General features: G+C 33.6%; 1 protein-coding gene and 1 long non-coding RNA gene across 8 annotated transcripts in view; one reads left to right on the top strand and one right to left on the bottom strand.

The window, feature by feature from the left end:
- LOC134479722 (uncharacterized) overlaps window positions 1–16,193 on the top strand; it is a 29,611-nt gene extending 13,418 nt beyond the window's left edge. The window contains exon 2 of the long non-coding RNA XR_010053387.1: window positions 10,144–16,193. This is a non-coding gene — a long non-coding RNA (uncharacterized LOC134479722). The remainder of the gene's footprint in view (window positions 1–10,143) is intronic.
- The window catches only part of Csmd3 (CUB and Sushi multiple domains 3), a 1,319,129-nt gene that overhangs the window by 674,917 nt on the left and 619,030 nt on the right, over window positions 1–25,182 (bottom strand). For all 7 annotated transcript variants that reach the window (XR_010053386.1, XM_063264433.1, XM_063264432.1 and 4 more), the window contains one exon: window positions 17,724–17,845. Coding sequence is in view for 6 of the 7 variants with exons in the window: in XM_063264433.1 (XP_063120503.1) it covers window positions 17,724–17,845 (122 nt within the window). In the remaining variant the exon portion in view is untranslated. The remainder of the gene's footprint in view (window positions 1–17,723; window positions 17,846–25,182) is intronic.

The following is a 25,182-nucleotide window of genomic DNA, read 5'->3' on the forward strand; positions in this document are numbered from 1 at the left end:
TTCACTGAAACATTATTCAATTGTCAAAACATGGAAACAACTTAAAGGAAAGAAAAAGAAAATAACACATAAATACATACAGTGAAATTCTATTCTACTTTATAAAACTCATGGATTTTGAAGAGGAATCTCTTAACTCATACTGTTTATATAAGTATCCAGTATTGGATATTTTTAGGCATATTAATCTGTTATTTCAAGAAGCACTTTTATAAAGATTTGTTTGCTTATGTACTTATATAATTATTAACTATCATTTAGTTGAGCATGAAGACTGTAAATCCTATGGACCTAAATCAAAAATAAAATATTAATTTTCTTTGAACTGTCTTCACATGTAGATATCCAACTGGAATGAATCCATAACTTTTGAGGAGTTCTAAGATAACTTTCATGTTATCAATTAGTCTAGGAGATAAGGCCTAAAACATAATTACTTACTCCAGGAAGTTATTACAGTAAACCACCAAGAAACAAATTTATTTCCCATTTAATCCATCATCTTACTTCAGCTTCCTGCTCTTTTCAAGTATTTGTGGTATACATACACATATGTAAATGTCTACAGATATGACTTTAATGGTATACTTGTTTATTTGCTTTCAAAATACTATAGGATTTTTCATATTATAGATTCCCTGTGCTTTCTAGTGAACCAATCATACATATGAAGCAATGACTTTTTATTTCAGTGAGTTTATCCAATCAATCTATCCAAAGTAAAGACCCAATTTACTCCAGTCAATTTAACAATAATAGATTGAAGACTTAATTGCAATCAAAATTAGGAAATGTTTTGTTTCACATGACTTAAAAACACTAGTAGGCTAGTATAAAAAAATTAGGTACCTAGTAAATGACTTACTGGGTGGTTTATACCACATTAGTGATATCTATTACCATGGGTCATGGTCATATCCTGAAGAATTTGGGCACATATTTCATGGAAATTTTTTCCTAAATTTCAGCTATGATTCTTCTATGAATGTATGCAAAAAAGAAAATACAATCTAAACTTAGCAATAAATTAATTTCAAAGAACTTCATACATTCCAAATAATAGGTTGTCACTGGAAGTTTGAACATTTATAGTCCTGAACATGTTCTATGACATACAATCAACAAGAAAGTAGAATAGTCGAATTGAATTTGGAGAATATATTCACTTTGATTTAATCCATTTTGCATGGTTTTTGCATCACTTCATGAATTGTTCCATGAAAAGTCATTGTGAAATAAATGTTTGGAATGAAGATTCCCTCCTATGGACTCGACTGCACTATGAATGTGGCTAAAAATCATTTTTCTTCTAATTTATCTCTGTATAATATGGAAAAATAAAGGTTAATATACAAATACCTAATGGCCATCAACGTGATATGAATAAATTCATTTTTGTTATTTTGCTAGTATATTGATATATTTAGTATGAACACTGGAATGTTATCGTGTATAGTAGTATGAAAAGAATACCCTTTATTTATGAAACAACATAATCACTCAAGGGGAAGGAGACCTGACTTCCCAAAATTGATGAAAAGAACCCTGGCATAACCAATTAATTTAAATTTCTTAATAGTAAATAACTTTCTTGACTTTCTCAGCTAAAATCAACCATTGTTGATTTCCAGTATATAATGATGGTTCTAAATAGTTCATTTTCTCATGCTAATTGGGTTTTTTTCTTTTGAGTGCTTAAAAGTGAATTTGTATAATTAATGGGCTGAGAAGAACATTAGGGAAACAACACCCTGCACAATAGCTACAAGTAATATAAACTATCTTTGGGTAACCCGAAGCAAACAAGTGAAAGATATGCAGTCTCAACTAACCTGAACACCCAGGATCTCTCAGATACTGAGCTACCAAATAGACAACGTACAACAGCTGATATGAGGCCTCTGGCATGTACACAGCAGAGGCCTGGCTCAATGAGTGGGGAAAGGTAGGGGTAGAAAGTGGGGACATCCTCTTGGAGACAAGGGAAGAGGAATGGAATGAGGAAGAATCAGAAGGAGGACCAGGAGGTGGATGATGACTAGAATGTAAAATAAGATTAAAGAATAAAAAAAGGATTTGTGATGATTTACTCTTATGAAGTTGTTTAGTATTCCTATTAATGTCTGCTGTCTTTCAAGTTTACCAAGATAATTATTCCACTTTTACAGAAGCCGATCTTCATTAACATTGACCAAAAAGAGATGATAGCTTTCTTTTTTTCTTTTATTGTATATTTTCTTTATTTACATTTCAAATGTTATCCCCTTTCTCAGAAAATTGGACGTAGTACTACTTGAGGAGCCAGCTATACCGCTCCTGAACATATACCCAAAAGATGCTCCGACATATATAAGGACATGTGCTCCACTATGTTCATAGCAGCCTTATTTATAATAGCCAGAATCTGGAACGAATCTAGATATCCTTCAGCAGAGGAACGGATACAGAAAAAATGGTACATTTACAAAATGGAGTACTACTCAGCTATCAAAAACAATGACTTCATGAAACTCTTAGATGATAGCTTTCTATGACCAGTGACTATATAGACATTTAGTTCTCTGATTTGAATAAGGATTGCCTATCTGTGTATGTGTATGAATGCATATGTGTGTATGAGTGTTTATATATTTTGAGGTGTGAATGTGCAAATGTCTGTGTATGTGTATGAATGCATATGTGTGTATGAGTGTTTATATATTTTGAGGTGTGAATGTGCAAATGTCTGTGTATGTGTATGAATGTGGAGGCCAATGGTTAACCTCATCAGATATCTCTCCATGGATTTTCATCTTATTTCGAGAAAGCTCCCTATCAAGCTTGACACTCACTAGTTTGGATAGACTTCATAGTCCATTGCCCTTGAGGCCATTCCTACTTTCACCTCCCCGTGCTAAGATTATATATATATCCATCCTTTTACATGATTTTTATGTTGGGTGCTGACAGTATAAAGTTCTTATGTTTGTACTGCAAGTACTCTACAGACTGACTAATCTCACTAAGCCTCAAATAAAAATTGTACCAGTTGCTATTCTGCTTAAATTATGTCATATGTTGTTAGGAACAAACTTTAGACATAGTAAAAACAAATCCCACATCTGTTTTAGAGACTACAGACTTGGTCGTAAAGAAAGGACAATTTTCTTTACCAATGTTCATAGAAAGTATATGTCACATAGACATTTTTCTAAAGTAAATGCAGATAATCATAAACATGTCTGAACAAGGAATTTTTCAGCTAAAAGTTTTCATGAGATTATTAATTCTAAAAATATAGCTAGTTAAAAAGTAATTGTTTACACAGGCATGTTATAACAAAAGGAATGATTGTGTCAGACACTGTATTTATTCTTCATTTTTAACCTTTTTTTCTCTTTTGTGCAGAAAATTAACTTAGTTATACTGTCTATGTCTCTCTGTGCATCCTTCTGCTTCAGGGACTATATAAACAATATGGTGAGGAAGGGTTATAAAAGAATATCTGCATTCTCAGATTAAATAAAAAATTGGTGTTGAATTGATTTTATCTGACTTTGTTGACTAGATCTATTAGAAGATGTAATATGACCCTATATGATAAAATGTATAGCATGAAGAAGCAGGTGTTTTATGAACAAGCTTGGGGTCTTTATAACCCTGGAGAATACTCTATCTTACTGCAATTCCTTATTAATGAAAACATTTACTTTGATGTTTCCCATACTAAATAAAAACTATTCAAATAAAGAAGACAAACACTTAGCTTAAGGAAATGCCTTTTTCCTAGGTAATTTATCTGTGTTTATTCAGATAATAGAGAAAAATAATAAAAGGCATGTGATTTGCTTAATGTCAAAATGTACTTGCTAAAAGCATCATGCTATTTTTCTTTTTGATAGACAAGTGCTACAAAGTCTTAGAGCACTGTACTTCTCCACCACCTCATAGATAAAAAAACTATAAGGGCCTGAAGAATGGCTTAAAGTTTAAGAACAAATACTGTCAGAAGAGGAGAATTAAGATTTAGGGCCCCCATTCTGGAAGGCTCAAAAATGCCTGCATCTACAATTCCATATAATCCAACATGCCCTTCTGAGGAACTTCGCACACTCAAGTATACACACACACACACACACACACACACACACACACACACTAAATCTTTAAAATGGTAATAAATTATTCTTTATGTCAGCTATATGTCTCCTACTTTATAGGAGAATTTCTGAAATACAATAATTACTAAGAATCAGCTCAATACTTTTGTAAAAATAGAGTGACTAAATTAACATGAGCTATTCGTCTTCCATGAAAAGTCTGAATTTCTACTTAGCCTGAAAGCAGATAAAATTTCTCAATATTTCTATAGCAGCTGACCTTTCTAGGGGACATTTTGTACTTATGTAATTAGTACAGCATTCAAATTAGCCTTTGATAGTGTTTAACTCAACAAATTAATGATGCTTTAACACTAATATCAACTATCCTCATTAGAGAAACAGGATAATCTAGTGAAGGGCACAGGAAATGCCTGAGGTTAAGTTCCATCGCTAAAACAGAACGTCATACAAAGTTAGACAGCTCTCTGAGACACATAAAATAGTCTTTATACGTGATAGCTTCGGAATCATGCTATTCAACATTGGGAAGTAACACACAAGGTAGGTGAGAAGCAGTAGTCACTTAGTAAATTACAGCTTTTACATGGCATGGTAACTTAATCACCATCAAGTAGATGCTCATATCTGTTTACAATGTATCTTGAGGATGAAGTGTCTCTTTTAGACCACACCAGTAAGATTCATAGGAAGAGCTCTTCATTGATACTGTCAACTGCTAAAAGTGTTTCTTTTCCTGTAGTACTTTTTCCTTTATATGTGTCTCAGAAGAACAATATGTCACTGCAATAGTTAAAACTTATTTGATGACTAGGTAAATTAATCTCAAATATATACTTAACTAAAAATATACAAATCCTAATTGAAGTATTTAAATTAACTTGATATATAAACTAGTTTCTTGATATACTTTCCAGTCTTATTCATCAAAGTCCAATGGAGAAAAATTAACTTAAACATGCTAGATGCAATGTCCACTATATGAGGCTTTGTAACATGGATGTGACAGTTATTCCTTCTGGAAACACATGAGAACTGTTAACTCCATTGGAAGAGTAGAGGGAAAGTTTCCCCAGGAGGAAAAGTTCAGTGAGAGGAAAGGAAAGTGGAAATATGAACTGGGTGTCTTAGTTGGGTTTATTTCAACCTACAGCTTGTAGTCCATAATCCAAAGATGCCATTTGTAGGACATGATCCAGAGGATATAGAGGAGTGATGCTATAAATGAGTCAGGCTGCTTTCTTATGCCATCCAGCACCACCTATCCAGCCCATTAAAGTCTATCATTAATCAGAAAAAAAATGACTCAGAAGCTTCCCCACATATCAGTGTAGTGGGATAAATTTTTAACTGAAGATCTCTTCTCAAATGACATTACTGTGGATATAACTGAGATAAAACTAGACAGCACACTTGGGAAGAATATTACAGGGCTGAGATTAAAACAGCATAGCAGAAAAAAATGCACTCTTCAGTTTGTGATATATAAAATGTGAGACAAGTGACGATGAGAAAAAAAGGCCAGAGGTGCAAACACAAAATTGTTTCCTTAAGAACTTTGAAATTCATATGTGATAAGCAGAAAATGATATGTTTTTAAGAGATGTGGACAGTATGTGCTTGCTCTTTATTTGGCCCTTTCACCAACAAGCTTAATCTGGATTTAAGTAAAAACGGGGCTGAGTAAGAGATGTTGAAGTTTCATGCTGTGCTAGTAATATAGGAATGGAATAGTAGACAGCCTCAAATGTTTGTACTTCAGATAAAGAGGATTTTATCCATTTTTCCTTTTGGATTTTTATACGTGTGGAAAGCCATCATATAAATTTTTTGCTTCAAAATATTACTCTGTCAAATTTTACTACTTATAACTGTCAAAATAAAATAATAACAGTATAATGCTAAAATTCATGGAAATGTTTAATAGCTATATTAAATCATCTATTTTGTAAAAAATACCAAGAGATATAACTTTTGTGAAATTCTTAATATAAAAGATTAAAAGCATGAAAAATGCAAATCTATTATTTACTTATTTGGAAGTACCCTCACTTTAGAAAGAATAATCTCTTACACTCTCAAAACTTACATCGTGTAATGCTCTACTTAGATATTCTGTTACATAAGATATATCCCAAAGAACTTGCCTAGACCATTAATAATAAGAAGTGCCAGCTCAGGGAATTCTCAAAGGTTCATCCATTTTGCTTTTGCATCAGGTTAATAGCTTCAATTCTTATAAGGGCTCATATTTTTCTGACAGGGGAGAAGAAGAATCTAGGGACAGAAAAAATATTGATGGGATGATAAAAAGCTTTTAGCTTCCTTTTATTTTATAATGCCCTTTCTATCTGTACACTGGTTTTCCTCTGTAGGGGATTGGAGCATGAAACAATGCCAGATTGAATAAGACACTCCAAGTGCTTCACTGAAGGGACAATGCTGTATAAAATGAAAATCTATATCACAAAATTACAAAATGTTGGATCTTTTCCATCAGTCATGCATGGTTAGCTCCCGTAGGATAAAATATAAGTGTCACAACACACAATGATCAACATAATTTTTGTATTTTCAAATTTAATTTCTATAGAAAATATTCTGATCATTAGAGATATTACATATTTTATATTGTAAATGTAATATATTTTTAAATGATTTTACACAAAACAATTTGTACATATTAAAATAAATTGAGAAGAAATGAATTTTCCTGTATTATCCCTTAGTAATAATAGATTTATTTTGACTAGTCTGTATATCCATCTTCTGGCATTTCAAGGTATACCTATGTATCTAATATCTATCATCTCGCTATCTAAATATTGAATTCCTTATATGTGTGCATCTACTTTAAAATAAAGAAGCTTTAATTTCTAGTTGTATTCCACTTGGTATGTTTTCTTCAAACTGTTGTTACACATTTTTGCATTCCTTTATTGTTTATTTAAAAGCTTAGTTATAAACTTTCTGAGAATAAAAAATTGTCTCTTTAAAAACAAGTTGTAGATTGAGATTGCTGGACTGATGAGGTGCAATGTGGATTTGTTATACCATGATTAATAAAATGAAAGCTATATGGAATCAATCATGCTAGCTGTTGAGCCTTAGAGATCATCACAAACTGAGCATCTCAAAGGAGTTTATGAAAGCAGTCATAATTGAAACAGGAGGAGCAATCAGTAGTATTTCTGTCGATGTTATTCCATTCCAATCTTGTTTCACAAAATATGGCTAGTTTGTTAGGTCAAAAGAGGTTGGAATTCAAAGATGATACAAAAGAGACAAATATCAGTGTGCGTGTTGAAGATATTTATTGTTTGATCTGGCTGTGTGGGTTACTCATATCTTCCAAGTGTTTTTCCACATTGCTCATCCAAATAACCAGAAGGATGCAGGCTTGGCCAGGAAACATTTTCTCAGATGTTGGAAAGGTGGTCATTGACTCAAAGGGTGCCTTTAAAATAACATTTCCTTTCCATCCTGTAATATTTTGGCTTCAGGAAGCACAGGTTGAAAATTTTCCCCAGTTCATTCTCAGACTCTGTAGGTAGAAGTCTACCTGCCGGTGGTATCTGATGAATCATATCACCAGGGTTTCATCCCAAGAGTATGGAAAGTTCTGAACTGAGTGAGTTTCTGTGCAGCAGGAAGCTAAGCTCTCTTATTATTGAAGATAATGAAGCACATGTACCATTCTTACAGGGTAATGATGCTACTGGCTGCAGCAGTGATCTAGTAGTTGCAAGAGGTAGCAATCGTTATTATACTTAACATAGTTGTCTCATGTGCTCTGTGCTTCCAGCTGCATGGATTTTCCCACATCAGCCTTCCCAGAGCCCAGGATAAATGTGTTATTATTTTTACTTGACTATGAAGCAAACTATCTGTAGTGGATGATCCATTAAATAATTAGGTGATATGTTTATGACCATGCTATTAAGAATATTTTATGCATATATTTTACAACACAAGGGAATTATATCAAGAATAGAAAATGGAGGGGTTGGGGATTTGGCTCAGTGGTAGAGCGCTTGCCTAGGAAGCGCAAGGTCCTGGGTTCGATCCCCAGCCCCGGAAAAAAAAAAAAGAAAATGGAAAAATAGTACAGAACAGTATGTTTTCTATATAGGACATATTTTGTCTTCAAGATTAAGTTAAGGGTTGGGGATTTGGCTCAGTGGTAGAGCGTTTGCCGAGCAAGCACAAGGCCCTGGGTTCGGTCCCCAGCTCCAAAAAATAATAAAAAAAAGAAAAGAAGAAAAAGATTAAGTTAAATCTGAAATTGCCAATTGCTAGGAAGATGATTAACCTCCCATGCTATGGATAAATCCTCACACTGTTTCACTTTTACAATGTTAAACTGATCTAAATCTAACTTGACTACAATTGCAATGTATAATATTGAACTTTATTATGGAATGAATCAATAATTATGTCAGTAGCAATGCATCAATTTTCAAGAGAAAATATTTAATGCATAGTGTTTATCATTAGCTCTATCTCTATCAATATCATGAAGATATTGTTAACATTTACCAGATGGTAATTTTTATGAATGAAATCACAGATGATTTTAAAAAATAGTTGGTAGATAAAAATATTTAATCTAGAATGCATCTTGCTGATTTTAATTTTTTGTTAAACTGGTTTTCATACAATGTATACTGATATGGCTATCTTTCCCTCTACTCCTCCCAGTTCTTCCCCACGTCCCCTCCATTGTTTCTATTCACTTCCTGCCTCTTGCTAGAAAACAAGAGACTTCTGAGGGATAACAGTAAAACCAAATAAGGGAAAGTGACAAACATCAGAATAAGATAAAAAAGCAAACAGAAGCATCTCATCTCTTTCTTTTTCTCTCACCGTCTCTCTCTCTCTCTCACACACACACACACATACACAGACACACACACACACACACACACACACACACACAATGAACACACACATACTACAAACACAAACGGACACTTACACACAGAAAATGGAATTAAAAAATATACATGCAAACAGATACCACTAAAAACTAAGAGTTTTCATTAAGAGTTGACACTAAGAGTTGTTCAAGTATTATAAGCAACACCATTCATAAGTCATTAATCAGTTCAATAAAAGGTATAAAAGTCGCAATTACAAAGTAAGTGAAATTGAAATGCCTCATCAGCAAACACTTAGCCTCTGGACCATCATGGGAAACATTCTTTTCTTATGTTAGTAGATTAGCTCACTATATTGTGTCACTATTTCCTCTAAATTTACTTCCCAAATGGAACGCAGAAACCCATAAAATACAGGAAGTAAATGAAACTAACAAGGCTCCAGAAACTCAGAAACTTTTTAGTATTATAATGCCTCTCACTGAGTTTAAACACTTACTAAGAATGGAGACTCAGTAAGCGGAGCCATCAGTAAGTGAGACAAGGATGTCCAGGCATAGACCTTTCACAATCATACCCTTACACTCATGCTGAAATCACATTTGGGTGTTACAATTTTTTTCATACCACTCATAGCTTTGTATGTAATCCCTCACCTATGCTGCTTAAGTTACTGTAATGAACTCAAAGTTTCTCTCTGCTGGAGTTGGTTAGTCTTTTTTTTTTCTTTTGTTTTTACAAATGATGCCATTGCCCTATGTAAAATCTCCATGAAAAAGGAAATAATATAATACAATTATCATCCTAAATTTTGGAGAATATTTTAATGACTGTTTAAATTTTTCTAAACATTTATGGTAGGTGTATAGTTATTGCAATACTTCCTTGTATACATTCATACAATATGTTTAATAATGAACACTTGTTAAAATTGTTGCGTATGCCTCTTTTATATATTTTTACCCAAAATGATCTTCTCTTTTTATCATTACTGAGAATAAAATGTGGTTAATTTTTAATTATTACTTGAGATGATAAATGGGACATACTCTAAGTCATAATGTGTCAAATATATGATTAACTTTGTAGTTTTTAAATGAAAATTTTCCAATATTATTTGAGTTCAGACAGCCATCAGTTTTACATTTCTGTGTTATATGCAGGATATGAAGCCAATTATGACACAGTGTGTCCATCAAACCAAAGAGGAACAGAGGATTATGGGTAAAGCACGATACTGAACACAGCACGATAAGTAGATAAATGGGTATATGACAGAAGAAAGATTGCGATGAATTTTAGGTATAACGTGTGTTCACTGTTTTGCTGCCTTTTCCTTTGTTAGCCATGATGTCTACTAATAAATTCAAAGTGGATGGTTACAAACAGATTTGGGGGAAACAGGAAAGAAATCTTCTGCTCGAATAAAATACTATATTCAATGTTACCTTTTTTATTTTATTTTTTTTTATTATTAACTTGAGTATTTCTTATATACATTTCGAGTGTTATTCCCTTTCCCAGTTTCCAGGCAAACATTACCTTAACAAGATCTTTGCTGCACTCTTATACATCAGAGGTAAGCCGATGAGTATTACTAGTCCTTTTACTTGAATTAGTGCAAATTAGCTAATCTTCTTAAGAATTTTCATTTGTTTAAATTTCTCAGGATTATTTGTATACAAATCCAAGTAGACTACAGGTAAAGTTCAAGAGTTATATAGAGTTTTATTTTATTTTTTTCATAGCTGTCTTTCTTTTTAGAAGGTTTACAGTAATGGAGACTGTTGCATCATGTACAGGGTCTAGTGGGGCCTGCAAAACAATAGAATCCTAGTGCTGAAAAGAGAAGTGGACACAATGCATATCTGTAACCCAGAAACTAGATCCAATTGATAAGCACTAGGAAACGAAGAATTATTTTTCTCTACCTGAGTCTCATCTGGGTTTAAATCACTCTTTAGGGATGCCCCATGCCCATCAGTAGGTGGCCAACGTAAACTCCATGGCATCTATGGAGGTTCTTTGTCTTATAACACTTCGGGCATTCTTTCAGTTTCTAACCATACAGGTAAATTGAATATACATTAGGGCTTCCGAATTTGTGTTTTTATAGGATTCCTGTGTGTAGAAATCCATGTGTCTTGGAATCTCTATGAGTTTCTTGTGTTTTTGTTTTTGTTTTCCATTGGTGGCACTTTTTCTTTTGTTTATGTTTGTTTTGTCCTGCTTGATGGGTTTTATTTTTATTTTATTAAAAAGTATTAGATGCCAGTTTGTTTTCTAATACAAGATTGAAAGGGAGTTGACTTGGATATGAAGGGATGTGGGAAAGTTAGAAGAAAAAATAATGAGAATATATTGTAGAATATTCATTTTCAAAAAGGAAAAGGGGACTCAGAGTTATTGAGAAACTAGAGAAAGAGTGAAATGTTTTGGATATGTAGATGATTAAGAGTTATTCTGTCTTTTCATAAATGGAATCATTTGAAAGGAAAAAAGGATATTTAGTCTAAGATTTGTCAAATTTTATTTTTATAACATAAACAAGCATTATTTATCTCTTTGTGGCTTGAGCTGCCCAATTGAAACCATTGCCCTATAAATAACCCTGTTTTAGAACTTCCTGGTCCTTGTTTACACTTAATTTTTCATGGTAAGACCTCAGCTGGAATACTGAGCTGCTTCTGACTAAGCATTTATTCTCATAAGAAAATAAGTGCAAAAGCCATTTTAGGCTAAATTGTTACCATAGTCTCAATTCTTTTCTAAAACCATGTAATTGTCAAAATTATTATTTTATTTACCTTACTAGTTGTACAATTAGTTGATATTCTAAAGGAGAACAAAACATGTGAGTGAAAGAAAGCATTAGCATATTGCAGGAATGTTAATTGTGTGGAATGTATCTACTGGATATGTGGAAACAAGGGGGAATGGAAAACGAGGTACTAATACTGAAAAATCACGACTTTTTAAGGAGATGGAAAGGGAATATAAGCACTGCCAATACTGAAGAGGTAAAGTGAATTTCAGAATAGAATAAAGAGACCCAGGACAGAGAACTTTTTAAAATAAAAGTGTTCTGTAATACAAATTCATCATTCTACATATGCATGTCTTTCTTCAGATAATGTTATTCAAATATATTATGTTATATTATAAAATATGCTATATTATATATGCTAAAATAACAAATTTATAACAAATTATCTTTTTATTTTCCTATATTCTAGTTAATTGTATTTAAAATTAATTTTGTGAAATTTGTCATATTTACTGCTATTCCTCTCAAACATCTCCTCTTATGTCTCCCACATTGTATCTGCTTCCCAATTTCATGTCTTTTACTGTTGCCTTTGTTCTTTTAGTAACCCACTGAGTCCAATTATGGATGCCACATGTTAACAGGTGTGAGGCCATTCATTCACTGCAGCATGGAAAGCCTATGAGAAGGAACACTATGAAAAATAAAGGTTTGTTCTGCCCTAGGAGCTAGTAGTGGCAACTTTGTTCTTCATTAAAGGATGAAACCTTCAGACTCTTCTCCACACTTTGTCCCTGTATTTCCTTTAGACAAGAGCAATTCTGGGTTAAAAATTTGGAAGTGAGTCTGTGGCTCCATCCTTCAACCAGGGGCCTAGCCAAACCTCTGGATGTGGTCTCTACAGGTTCTACCTCCCCTTTGTTGGGCATTTCAGCTAATGTCATCCCTGTTGAGGCCTCAAGCCTCTTGCTTTCCTGGCATCTGGAATTTTCCAGTGGCTACCGCCAGTCCCCCATCTCCCATTGCTTTATACCTCTGTTCAATTTCCTGACCCTTTGTATATCATCCCATACCTGATCCTGTCCCCCTTTTCCCTTCCCTCTCCTGTATTCTCCCAAAGTCCATTCCACACTCTACTCCTGTGAGTATTTTCTTCCCCCTTCTAAGAAGGACTGAAGCATCCACACTTTGGTCTTCCTTCTTCTTGAGCTTCATATGGTCTGTGAGTTGTAAAGTGGGTATTTGGAGCTTTTTGTCTAATATCCAGTTATAGTGAGTACATACGATGTGGGCATTCACTGAATCTTCCTCTTAGGCTTGTGCTTGTGGATCAGATCTAAGCTCTCAGCTGCTGTTTGAGTTACATGTCTGTATCTGCCTCCTTCCATTCTCCCTACTGATAACTCCTCTTTCCATAACTGTCCTTGATACGGTTTGTGAGTTGTAAAGTGGGTATTCAGAACTTTTTGCCTAATATTCACTTATCAGTGGCTACATACCATGTATGTTCTTTTGTGATTGGGTTACCTCACTCAGGATGATATTTTCTAGTTCCATCCATTTGTCTATGAATTTTGTGAAGTCATTGTTTTTAATGCTGAGTAGTACTCCATTGTGTAGATGCACCATATTTTCTGTGTCCATTCCTCTGTTGAGGGACATTTGGGTTTTTTCAAATTTCTGGTCATTATAAATAAAACTGCTATGAACATAGTGGAGCATGTGTTCTTGTTACATGTTGGAGCATCTTTTGGGTATATGCCCAGGAGTGGTATAGCTGGGTCCTCAGATAGTACTATGTCCGATTTTCTAACAAACCTCCAGTCTGATTTCCAGAGTGGTTATACAAGCTTGCAATCCCACCAACAATGGAGGAATGTTCCTCTTTCTCACATCCTCGCCAGCATCTGTTGTCACCTGAGATTTTGAGTTTGGCTATTCTGAATGGTATGATGTAGAATCTTAGGGTTCTTTTAATTTGCATTTCCCTGATGACTAAGGGAGTTGAACATTTCTTTAGGTGCTTCCCAGCCTTTCAGTATTCCTCAGCTGGGAATTCTTTGTTTGGATGTGTACCCCATTTTAAAGTAGGATTATTAGATTCTCTGAGGTCTAACTTCTTCAGTTTTTTTTGTATAGATTAGATATTAGCCGTCTATCAGATGTAGGATGGGTAAGGATCTTTTCCTTATCTGTTAGTTGCCATTATGTCCTTTGCCTTACAGAGACTTTGAAATTTTATGAAGTCCCATTTGTCAATTCATGATCTTAGAGCATAAGCCCTTGGTGTTCTGTTCAGCAAAGTTTTCCCTGTGCCCAGGTGTTCAAGATTCTCTCCCACTTTCTCTTCTATTAGTTTCAGTGTATCTGCTTTTACATGGAAGTCCTTGATCTACTTGGACTTGAGCTTTGTACAAGGCAGTAAGAATGGAGGATCAATTAGCCTTCTTCCACAAGTTGACTGATAGTTGAACTAGCACCATTTGTTGAAAATGTTGTCTTTTTTTCCACTGGATGATTTTAGCTCCTTCGTCAAAGATAAAGTGACCATAGGTGTGTGGGTTCATTTCTGGGTCTTCAATTCTATTCCACTGATCTACCTGCCTGTCTATGTACCAATACCATGCAGTTTTTATCACAATTGCTCTGTAATACAGCTTGAGGTCAGGGGTGTTGATTCCTACAGAATTTCTTTTATTGTTGAGAATAATTTTCTCTACCCTGGGTTTTTTGTTATTTCAAATGAATTTGCAAATTGATTTTTCTAACTCTACAAAGAATTGAGTTGGAATTTTGATGGAAATTGCATTGAACCTGTAGATTACTTTCAGCAAGATGGCCATTTTTACAATATTAATCCTGCCAATCTCTAAGCATGGAAGATCTTTGCATCTTCTGTGATCTTCTTCAATTTTTTTCTCCAGAAACTTGAAGTTCAAAATTATGATATCTGTAGTATGTACAAATTGAATTCTGCTTGTTCTACTAAGATCATAGATCTGGCACTGAAATTGGCACAGTCCTGAATTCTCAAAATTTTGGCAGGAAGAATCAGTGGTTTTATAAGAATTGAGTTCTAAATGAAGTGTCAGAACCCAAGTTCCAATGATGGGCACATGACACATACCTCCCTTTAAACAGATTTATGAGAGAAAGTCAAGGGCACATTCCAAATTTCAAAGTCTTTGTAATGAAAGGAACTGAAGGATGTATTGTTGTTCTATAGAAAATCCAATATTTTATTCTTTTAATAAAAATAGGAAAGCAATACTTCACAGTTTAATGTTTCACTAAATAGATATTTAGTGTATTCTAGTAACATAAAAATAATGAAATAATATGCCTAGACAGATTTTTCTACTACTTTAATTTTTTCCCATTTCACTAAATTTCAGATTATAGCATGATTCCATGATAACACATACCACATAAACAACAACCCATTGTGTTAATAGGATAATAGGAAACCTCTAATACGATTTTCATAAGAACTGCATGAAAAATTCAATAATTATTTTTGGTAGACCTAAAAATGTTATAGATTAAGTAAAATTTAATTGAATACAAATATTATCAGCATTTATTTATAAACCAGTATAAATAGAATGAAAATATATACTATGCACTGTGTCCTCTAGATTACATTAACTAGTAAAGTTGTGTCACTAGTTAAAACAGAAAGATTAGTAAATGATTTGACTTAGAGATGTTTAGATATCATGACACAAAAATGAGAAACTAAGAATTCAGTTTCCTATACTACTGAGAATTCAACTATTTTTTCTATGAATGCCTGTCTATTTAAACTTAAATAGGCTAAAATTCTTTTCATAGAATATACATTTTCATCAATATCTACTGTCATTTACTTTCATATTCTCAACATGAATTATAAAATAAAACAAAATTGCATTTTCTGCCTTGTTTAATTTATAAATACCTTAAATACAATTTCTTCAAAGTCTTACATAATTAACTCATTTCACAGACATCACAAATACAATAGTTATAAATCAGGAAAGAAAGAAATTACTTTTGTACAAAGAAGCTAGACTTTGCATTATGGTTAAAATTAATTTATATATTACTCTACATGTCATCATTTTGAACACTGACATACTAAAAATGGAATAAATAATGGATAAGTGTTTGATAAGTAGATAATCAAGGAACTAGCTCATAGATATACACATGGGCATTTCTCTCAGTTTGCTCCTTAGATAAAATAAACTATGCCTACTCCAAATATTTATTTGTGAATGTTCTTCTCTCATTTGTTCTAAATAAAACTAACCTCATATTTGTAAATCTGGAATTTTCTATGTTGATTTTCCAATTTAAATAAAAACAATGTGACATTAATTTGTACCAGAAAAGTTATATTTGCCTTCTTTATGAGAGAGAGAGAGAGAGAGAGAGAGAGAGAGAGAGAGAGAGAGAGAGAGAGAGAACAAAACTCAAAGAGGGGTCTCTAATAGGACAAACTTGTACAGGTAAACCTTCAATTGATTTTGAACATGCATTTAAAATTAAGTGAATTTATAGCACACAATTAACAAAATACTACAAATCACAAGTAATGCAATACCATAATAGCACAAATAAAAATCAATCCCATGACCAGTGAAGTACCAGTTTTGATAATTTAACTTGCTACTGTAAAATAAAGTTTAATCACATTCAGTAATCAAATCCCAAAACTAAAAGAAATATTCCCTGTCTTATGCTGTGAAATAATCTAGGAAAGCATAAAAATATATACCAAGGCTGTGATGCTTAGATATTAGGTTTTATTTCTTAAAATGTCATTATTAGGTTTTAATTAATTGCGTTTATTTATTTGGTTTGATTGCCCAACTACTGTTTCACTAGGCTAGATGGTGTATTGAGTTTAGTTATCTATGAACTGATAGAACAATATACATTATGTTAACTAAAGGTCTGATTTAGTGTTCGTATCTTTGTTTTTGATTTTCCTCACTTTTAATAAAGTGCATTTATAATTTAGTTTTTCAGTGTTTAGTTTCTCTAGTAATTATATATATACATATATATATTATACTATCAAGATCTACTATAGGACAGATGAATAAGCATTTGCTATTTTATTCATTACTCACAATAAAACATGAAATACACGCTGTTACTCATCACATTTCTGAGGAAAAAAAATTCAGAGTTTAAAAAACCTAAAGTATTCTGTAAATTATGTAGAACTCTAAGAGAAATGATCTGACACATTTTATGGTCTTGATTACTAAGATGTTTCTACTGTAACCACAGAACATATTAGAATCTAAGGAATTGAGAAGAACTTTGAACATTTAGGACTTACAATAGAATTAACAAAGAAATAGACTTTTCAAAGAGAATCAAGTTAGTGAAAGCAAGAAAATAGATCAAAATTCAGTTCCTCTTTTCCATATTTGATGCTGTACTTTTGTTTGTAGTTCAGTGAGTGGGAATTACTACATTATCCATGATATGGTCAAAAAGAAAGAAAATTCAGTCTTTGGAAACATACATAGTACGGATGAGCAATCGCCTTCGAGCACATTAAATCATCTATGTCTAATAAATTACTGAAATTATTGTTAGTGACAGCGAGGCACAAATGAAAGCTACCTGTGCATGAAAACATGATATACCTGAAAGGCATGTCAAGTAGAAAAACATATCAGATAAAGAGCCATAATCAACAGCTGTTTTAGGAAGAAAGCCTCGGCTTGCAAACTCCAAACATGTCTGTCAAAAAATCACTCAATGATGTTCTCTGGATGCATTCATTTACATTTAAGTAACTGGGAGCAGAGACACAAGTTTTCAAATTTCTCATTTATATTTCCTTTAAATACAGAAAAAAATTTCTAAGTCTACATCATGAATAGATACTGCACTTACAGGTTTCTGCCCTCTCCTCACCATATCTTCATCATTGTCTTTATGACTATGGTTTTTAAGGGCAGTTACCCTTACCTTATTGGTATTCACTGCAGTGATCACCCATACACACTGTGCATTGCTGTCGTACTGGAATGGAAAATTGGGAGATGTAAAGGTGCCACTTGGTCCTTGAAGATTAGAGCCACATGTCTTCACTGAAAGAGAAATTGAAATTTCAATCATGGGTATGTACCCTTGTGTAATATCACAGCAATCAAACATCTTTCAATGGATGATAAGTTGCAAATTGCACATATATGACTGCTGTGAAATGGATATTACGATACTCTGATGCTATATATTGAAATTAGAGTGCTTGTTATATTCTACAATTTGAAAACACAATGGTTTGAACATAAGTATAAGTCAAGTTATAAAACAATATAAAATATGTTGAAATATGCTGTGTTACAGGAATTGCAGTGTTTTACATGCCAATAATCCCAACCTTGATAATTTAAAACATGCAGAGGACTGTGAATACAATTGTGATGTCTGATGAATGTCTTCTGTGTCTAAATTTCAGTTAGATAGAGGCATTTTACCGAATATTATTTTAATACAAATCCACAAAGAGAAAGAAGCAAAACCTTGGATTGATTGAGCAACTTAAAAAAAATTCTTTGCTACATAATGAGTATCCAAGGACTCCTAATAAGGGGAAAGATGTCAATAGTAAATTGATTCATTTTCTTCCCGTGAATAGAACCACTAAAACAAAAGAAGAGCTTTGCAAGTAATTTTAATGAATTGACACAGAAAGTGGTAATATTTCCTTAATTTTCTACTCCTTTCTTGTTAATAAAAGTGCTAGTCAAACCATGGTCTCTCTTTATTCTCTTATGTACCATGAGTTTCCTAGGTGCTAATAACTGCAAATTGGATTTCTTTGCCTTATTTCATTAAAGCCCCAGCATGCTACTCCTTTATAGTCTGTCAAAAGCAATCAACTACATTTTACTGTGAGCTGCAATTGAGCATGTGTCTTCATATATGCCTATGTTTTAACAGAGCTATCAGCCTTGTCATTTTGAGCATCAAGTTATGATCATCCTGAATATTTTCATAATAAGCTCCACAGTGATTCTTTTATAAAAGAGACCAGGAATATTTGCAGTAATACATTCCTATGACATAGATGTTCATGTTGGAGTTGGTAACCTAAAAATAACTGTATCATTTGTATCCTTTATGTAGCTTCCAGGTAAAATTTCCCTTAATAAACTAGGAGTTCTATAAACAGTTAATTAAAGCTACTCTCATTTAAACATCTTCTAACTTACCCTATTCTTCACTTTTGGCCCTAAACATTGCCACAGACCTGTAATGAAATTCTACTAGGATGCATCAGATTTCCTATTTTACCTAATTTCCAGACCTATGATCATTGCAAAACCTTTTCAGACTATCGTAGGTAATTGCTTATCTATTCTCTAGATAACAGTTTCTCTTTTCTCTGAAATGATCTTTGTGTGTTTTACACTAGTCTTTCTAAAATGTAAACACAGTCACCATACTTGATTACATGGAAATATATGTGACTCTTTTTTATAGGATGAGTTAGAAAATACCTAGAACAGAATCCAAATGATTCCTCTATACTTCCTTTCCAATTTCATGCACTGCTCTCTTTCCTTTTCACATTGTTTGCTTGTGGTTGTATTGTCTCTTGCTCTTTCTGGCATGTTCCATGTCTAAATTTATAATTAGGCCTGATATGCTCAAAAATATTTCTTCTCCTGTTGATTTCTTGAAATTATAGTCACTTATGCAAATCCTAGCTGATATATCATTACTATTGATGGAATAGATTTACAATTTCTCCACTTCAGTTAGAAATAGTCATCCCTACCAAATATCACCTGAGCAGCACACGTATAAACATGTTCAGTGGTTTGTGACCTGATTGACTGAGCAGCTCTAAAGATGCTGAGAACTGGTAAAACAAACACAACCAGAGAGGGCAGGAGGAATATTTTCTACTTAGGAACTGTCTAAAAAAATTCATTTTCTAAAATATATATAAAATTACAATATTTAAGGGAAGTTTATTTATCATCTCTGTTATTTCCCTGTGCTGTATATTCCTTAGTATGGGCAACTTACTAAAGGAACAAAAAAAAAAAAAAAAACCTTTGGCATAGTTTTTGAATCAAATCATAAAAGAAAAATATTAAAAATACATTATTTGATAGAAATATAAATATTTTCTCTGATATAGACTTTAATAAGCTAAAGGGGAAATAGTAATGTGATTATAATGGAAAGGTAATGGCGAAAATATGCACTCGATTCACTAGGTCAAAGTTCTTTTCTTGACTGCTACAAAGCCGAGGAGCAGAAGGGTTTATTTCAGAATTCTATCAGACCTTCAAAGAAGAACTACTACTAACACTCTCCGAATTATTCCACAAAATAGAAACAGAGGGAACACTACCCAATTCCTTCTATGAAGCCACAATTACACTTATATCTAAACCACACAAGACACAATACAGAAAGAATTTCAGACCGATTTCCCTCATGAAAATTGATGCAAAAGTATTCAATAAAATTCTAGCAAACTGAATCCAAGAACACATCCAAACAATCATGCATCTACAACAAGTAGGCTTCATCCCGGTGATGGAGTGATGTTGCAACATATGGAAATCCATCAACATGATCCACTATGTAAACAAACTCAAAGAAAAAACCACATGATCATCCCATTAGATGCTGAGAAAGCATTTGACAAAGTTCAACACCCCTTCATAATAAAAGTCTTGGAAAAATCAGGAATTCAAGTGCTATACCTAAACATAGTAAAGGCCATATACAGCAAACGAGTAGCTAACATCAAACCAAATGGAGAGAAACTTGAAGCAATCTCACTAAAATTAGGGACTAGACTGCCCACTCTATCCCTAGTGATCAAAGTCTTAGGCAAAGCAATTAGACAACAAAAGGAGGTCAAAGGGATACGAACTGGAAAGGAAGAAGTCAAAATATCATTATTTGCAGATGATCTGATAGTATACTTAAGTGACCACCAAAATTCCACCAGGGTACTCCTATAGCTGATAAACAACTTCAAGAAAGTGGCTGTATATAAAACTAACCAAAACAAACCAGTAGTCTTCCTCTACTCAAAGGATAAACAGTTTGAGAAAGAAAGTAGGGAAACAACATCCTTTACAATAGTCACATACAGCATAAAATATGACTCTAATCAAGCAAGTGAAAGATCTGTAAGACAAAAATTCAGTCTCTGAAGAAAGAAATCTAAGATCTCAGAATATGGAAAGACATCCATGCTCATGAATTGGTAGAATTATTGTAGTAAAAATGGCCATCTTGACAAAAGCAATCTACAGATTCAATGCAATCCCCATCAAAATTCCAACTCATTTCTTCAGAGACTCAGAAAGAGCCATTTGCAAGTTCATTTGGACAAATAAAACACCCAGGAGAGCAGAAACATTCTCAACAATAAAAGAACTTCAGGGGAATTATCATCCCTGACCTCAAGCAGTATTAACAAGCAACAGTGGTAAAAAACTATATGGTATTGGTACAGACACAGGCAGGTAGATCAGTAGAATTGAATTGAAGACCAAGAAATGAACCCACATGCCTATGATCACTTGATCTTTGACAAAAGAGCTAAACCATTTATTGGGAAAATGACAGTATTTTCAACAAATGGTACTGGTTCAACTGAAGGTCAGCATGTAGAAGAATGCAAATTGATCCATTCTTCTTGCCTTATACAAAGCTCAAGTTCAAGTGGATCAAGGATTTCCACATAAAACCAGACACACTGAAACTAACAGAAGAGAAAGTGGTGACGTGCCTGGAACACATGTCCAAGGAGGAAAATTTCCAGAACCGAAAACTAATGGCTTATGCTCTAATATCTAGAATCTACAAATGAGAACTCAAAATTTCAAAGCTTCTGCAAGGCAAAGGAAACTGTCAATAGGATAAAAGGGCAATCAACAGATTGCGAAAAGTTCTTTACCAATCCTACATCTGATAGAGGGCTAATATCCAATGTATACAGAGAACTTAAAAATTTAGACTCCAGAGAATCAAATAACGCTACTAAAAATGGGGTATACAGCTAAACAAAAAATTCTCAACTGAGGAATATCAAATGGCCACAAAACACCTAAATAAGTGTTCAACATCCTTAGTCATCAGAGAAATGCAAATAAAAACAACCCTGAGATTCCACCTCACACCATTCAGAATGGCCAAGATCAAAAACTCAGGTATCAGCAGATGCTGATAAGGATGTGGAGAAAGAGGAACACTCCTCCATTGCTGGTGGAATTGCAAGCTGGTACAACCACTTTGGAAATTAGTCTGCAGGTTCCTCAGAAAATTGTGTATCATACTACCTGAAGACCCAGCTATACCTCTCCTAGGCATATACCCAAAAGATGCTCCAACATAGACACATATAACAAAGACACATATTCCACTATGTTCATAGTAGCCTTATTTATTATAGCGAGAAGCTGGAGAGAACCCAAGTGTCCTTCAACAGAGGAATAGATACAGAAAATGTGGTACATTTACACAATAGAGTACTATGTTGCTATTAAAAACAATGAGTTTATGAAATTCTTAGGCAAATAGAGGGAACTAGAAAATATCCTGAGTGAGGTAACCCAATCACAAAAGAACACACATATTATGTACTCACTGATAAGTGGATATTAGCCCAAAACTCAGAATTCCCAAGGTACAATTTACTTTCTACATGAAGCTCAAGAAGAAGAAAGAGCAAAGTGTGGATGCTTTAGTACCTCTTAGAAAGGGGAATAAAATACTAATAGGAGGAAGTAAGGAGACAAAGTGTGGAGTAGAGATTGAAGGAAAGGCCATCCAGTGACTGCCACACATGGAATCCATCTCACATGCAGTCACTAAATTCCAGTCACTTTTTGTGATGCCAAGAGTTGCATGCTGATATGGATGTCTCCTGAGAGGCTCTGCGAGAGCCTTACTGATACAGATGAGGATGCTTGCAGCTAACTATTGGAGTCAACAAGGGGACCCTAATAGAAGAGTTAGAGAAAAGCCTAAAGTAGCTGAAGGGGTATGCAACCCCATTGGAAGAAAAACATTATCAAATAACCAGATCCCACCAGAGCTCTCAAGGGACTAAACCACCAATCAATAAGGACACATGGAGGAACCCAAGGCTCTAGCTGCATATGTAGCAGAGGATGGCATTGTCCAGCATCAATAGGAGGAAAATCCTTTGGTCCTATGAAGGCTTGTTTGCCAATGTAGGGAAATTCCAGTGCATTGAGGTGGGAGTGGGAGCATCCTCATAGAATCTGGGGGAAAGGGGAGGGGTATGGGAGAGGGGGGTTAAGGAGTTAACATTTGAAATGTAAATACATAAGATATCCAAGAATATCTAAGAGGTCAGCTTTGAATAAATGCTATTTTGTTTGATAAAGTTTGAAAAAAATGCCATTAAAGAATAAATACGTGAAAGCTTACAATAAGTGATATTATTTAACATTGTCTGAGCAATTTTTAGGCAAGGCAATCAATTACAGGAAAAAGATTGAAAAAGACTGTAGACATTGAATATTCTGAGACTATTGCAATTTGTGGTATACTTATTTTTGCCTTTATAATTCTAAGAGATTTAATGATATTTATTCTCAGTGTAATATGTTATATTCTGTTATAATGTTCTGGTCTTTTTTGGAAATCATTAATCTTGTGTGTGTGTAGCAAGACCTTTGGGCTGCTATTCTAAAGGTATATCTCTGGATTACATTTACTAAAATTTTTTAATTTATAATAAGATACCATAACACACTATGAAGTGCTACTACACAACAGGGTGAGCACTGATAAAATCTTACTTTTATATTTTAAAAATGTAAAACAAAGACTCCCCCCCCAGTGTGCACATATCACATGCTACCCATAAATACCTAAATTTGTTTCCGTGTGTCTGTTGAAGTGGTTTATAATGAAAATTAATAAATATACTATACAATATACTTTACAAAGAAATGCACTATTGTTTAAGAAATACACGCTCACACACACAAACACACACATGCACACACACACACACACACACACACACACACACTCTACTATTATCTAAAGGTGAATGACTAATTAAGCCTAATGCCTATTTAAGTCAGTGTCTTGATTCACCAAGTGTTTCTGCTCTACAATACTTAATTGGACATTTCGTCTTTGTGTGTTCACAAAACCCTGATAAACTGTCATGAGTGAAGCAAAAGTTAGAAATAATCTTGAAATACATCTTAGTGATATCTGCATAAGAATAGGAGTCTAATGCATGTCTATAGTGAAAGGCAGTGCATGAATAATGAATAATAAAAGGAACCAAAAGCAGAAAAATGGAAACCAAGAAAGATTGTGCAAAAGAAACACAATTAAAATCAGCAAGAAGCAGACTGCCTGGGATGAGATAAATTTGATTAAAGGCTAATAAATGTATTTTCTCCTAAAGGTGACAAATACTCATAATTTCTAAAGGTAAAAATAGTAAGTAAATTTATTTTTGCTAACCTAATTGTTAGTAGTTTAACTTTCTCCTAAAAGTCCTGTTTATATATGCTACTCTGCTGTAAAACAAAGGACATGTTATTTGATATCTACTTCTTTTTAATATAGAGGTATAGTGAGTTATGTACTTCTTTAGACATCTAGTCAGTCACCTTTGGGTATTACCACCATAGAGTGCTCTTGAATGTTTAAGTTTGTGATGCATTGGTCTGACCAGCCCTTTCCTTTCCCCACCTCACCAAGTTATTGAAAAAAAGAAAATGCACAACATCCAGGTACAGGTTAATTACACGACCATGAAAATGCTGTAAAGAAAATGCAAAGAATGCCTGGGGAGTCCAATTACAAAGTATTCCCTGTCTACAGAATAAAAGGTTAACCAAAAGAAGATAACCTAAGGAATGGCACAGAGAGACAAAGTAAGCAAACCATCTGGATTTAAAACAGAGCTTTTGAATAACATGAAAATTGCATTTATTTCCAATATATGTGGTAATGGAAATGTTAATATTTTATTACAACTGAATATGCATGTTTCCATGAATTGCTGGGAAATTTTGTGTTTTCCCCAACTGCGGAAACAATTCTTAGAATATTTTAAGCTTGTTTATGTCTTAAAATATTAAGATAGTTTTGCTATTTTGTGTTCATTTAGTTCATGCTGATAAGTGGAATGAATTCTAGTGACATAACCACCAGTAGCTCAAATATGCAAATTCCATTTGGAATATTTTGTGCTTAACAATAAGGATGATACTTCAAAGTGGCATATACATTTTTATAATGAAAAATACATTTAAAAAGGGAAAAAAACTTAAGACATAATTTCTGGATGTGGGTCAAGGGAACCCCATTATGAAAAGTATTGATTTATGGGGATACCTATTTCTACATGCAAAAGAATCATAGTCTTTATAACTGTATTCATTTGCAT

The sequence above is a fragment of the Rattus norvegicus genome, chromosome 7, assembly GCF_036323735.1.
Source record: "Rattus norvegicus strain BN/NHsdMcwi chromosome 7, GRCr8, whole genome shotgun sequence".
In the NCBI taxonomy this organism is placed as follows: Eukaryota; Metazoa; Chordata; class Mammalia; order Rodentia; family Muridae; genus Rattus; species Rattus norvegicus.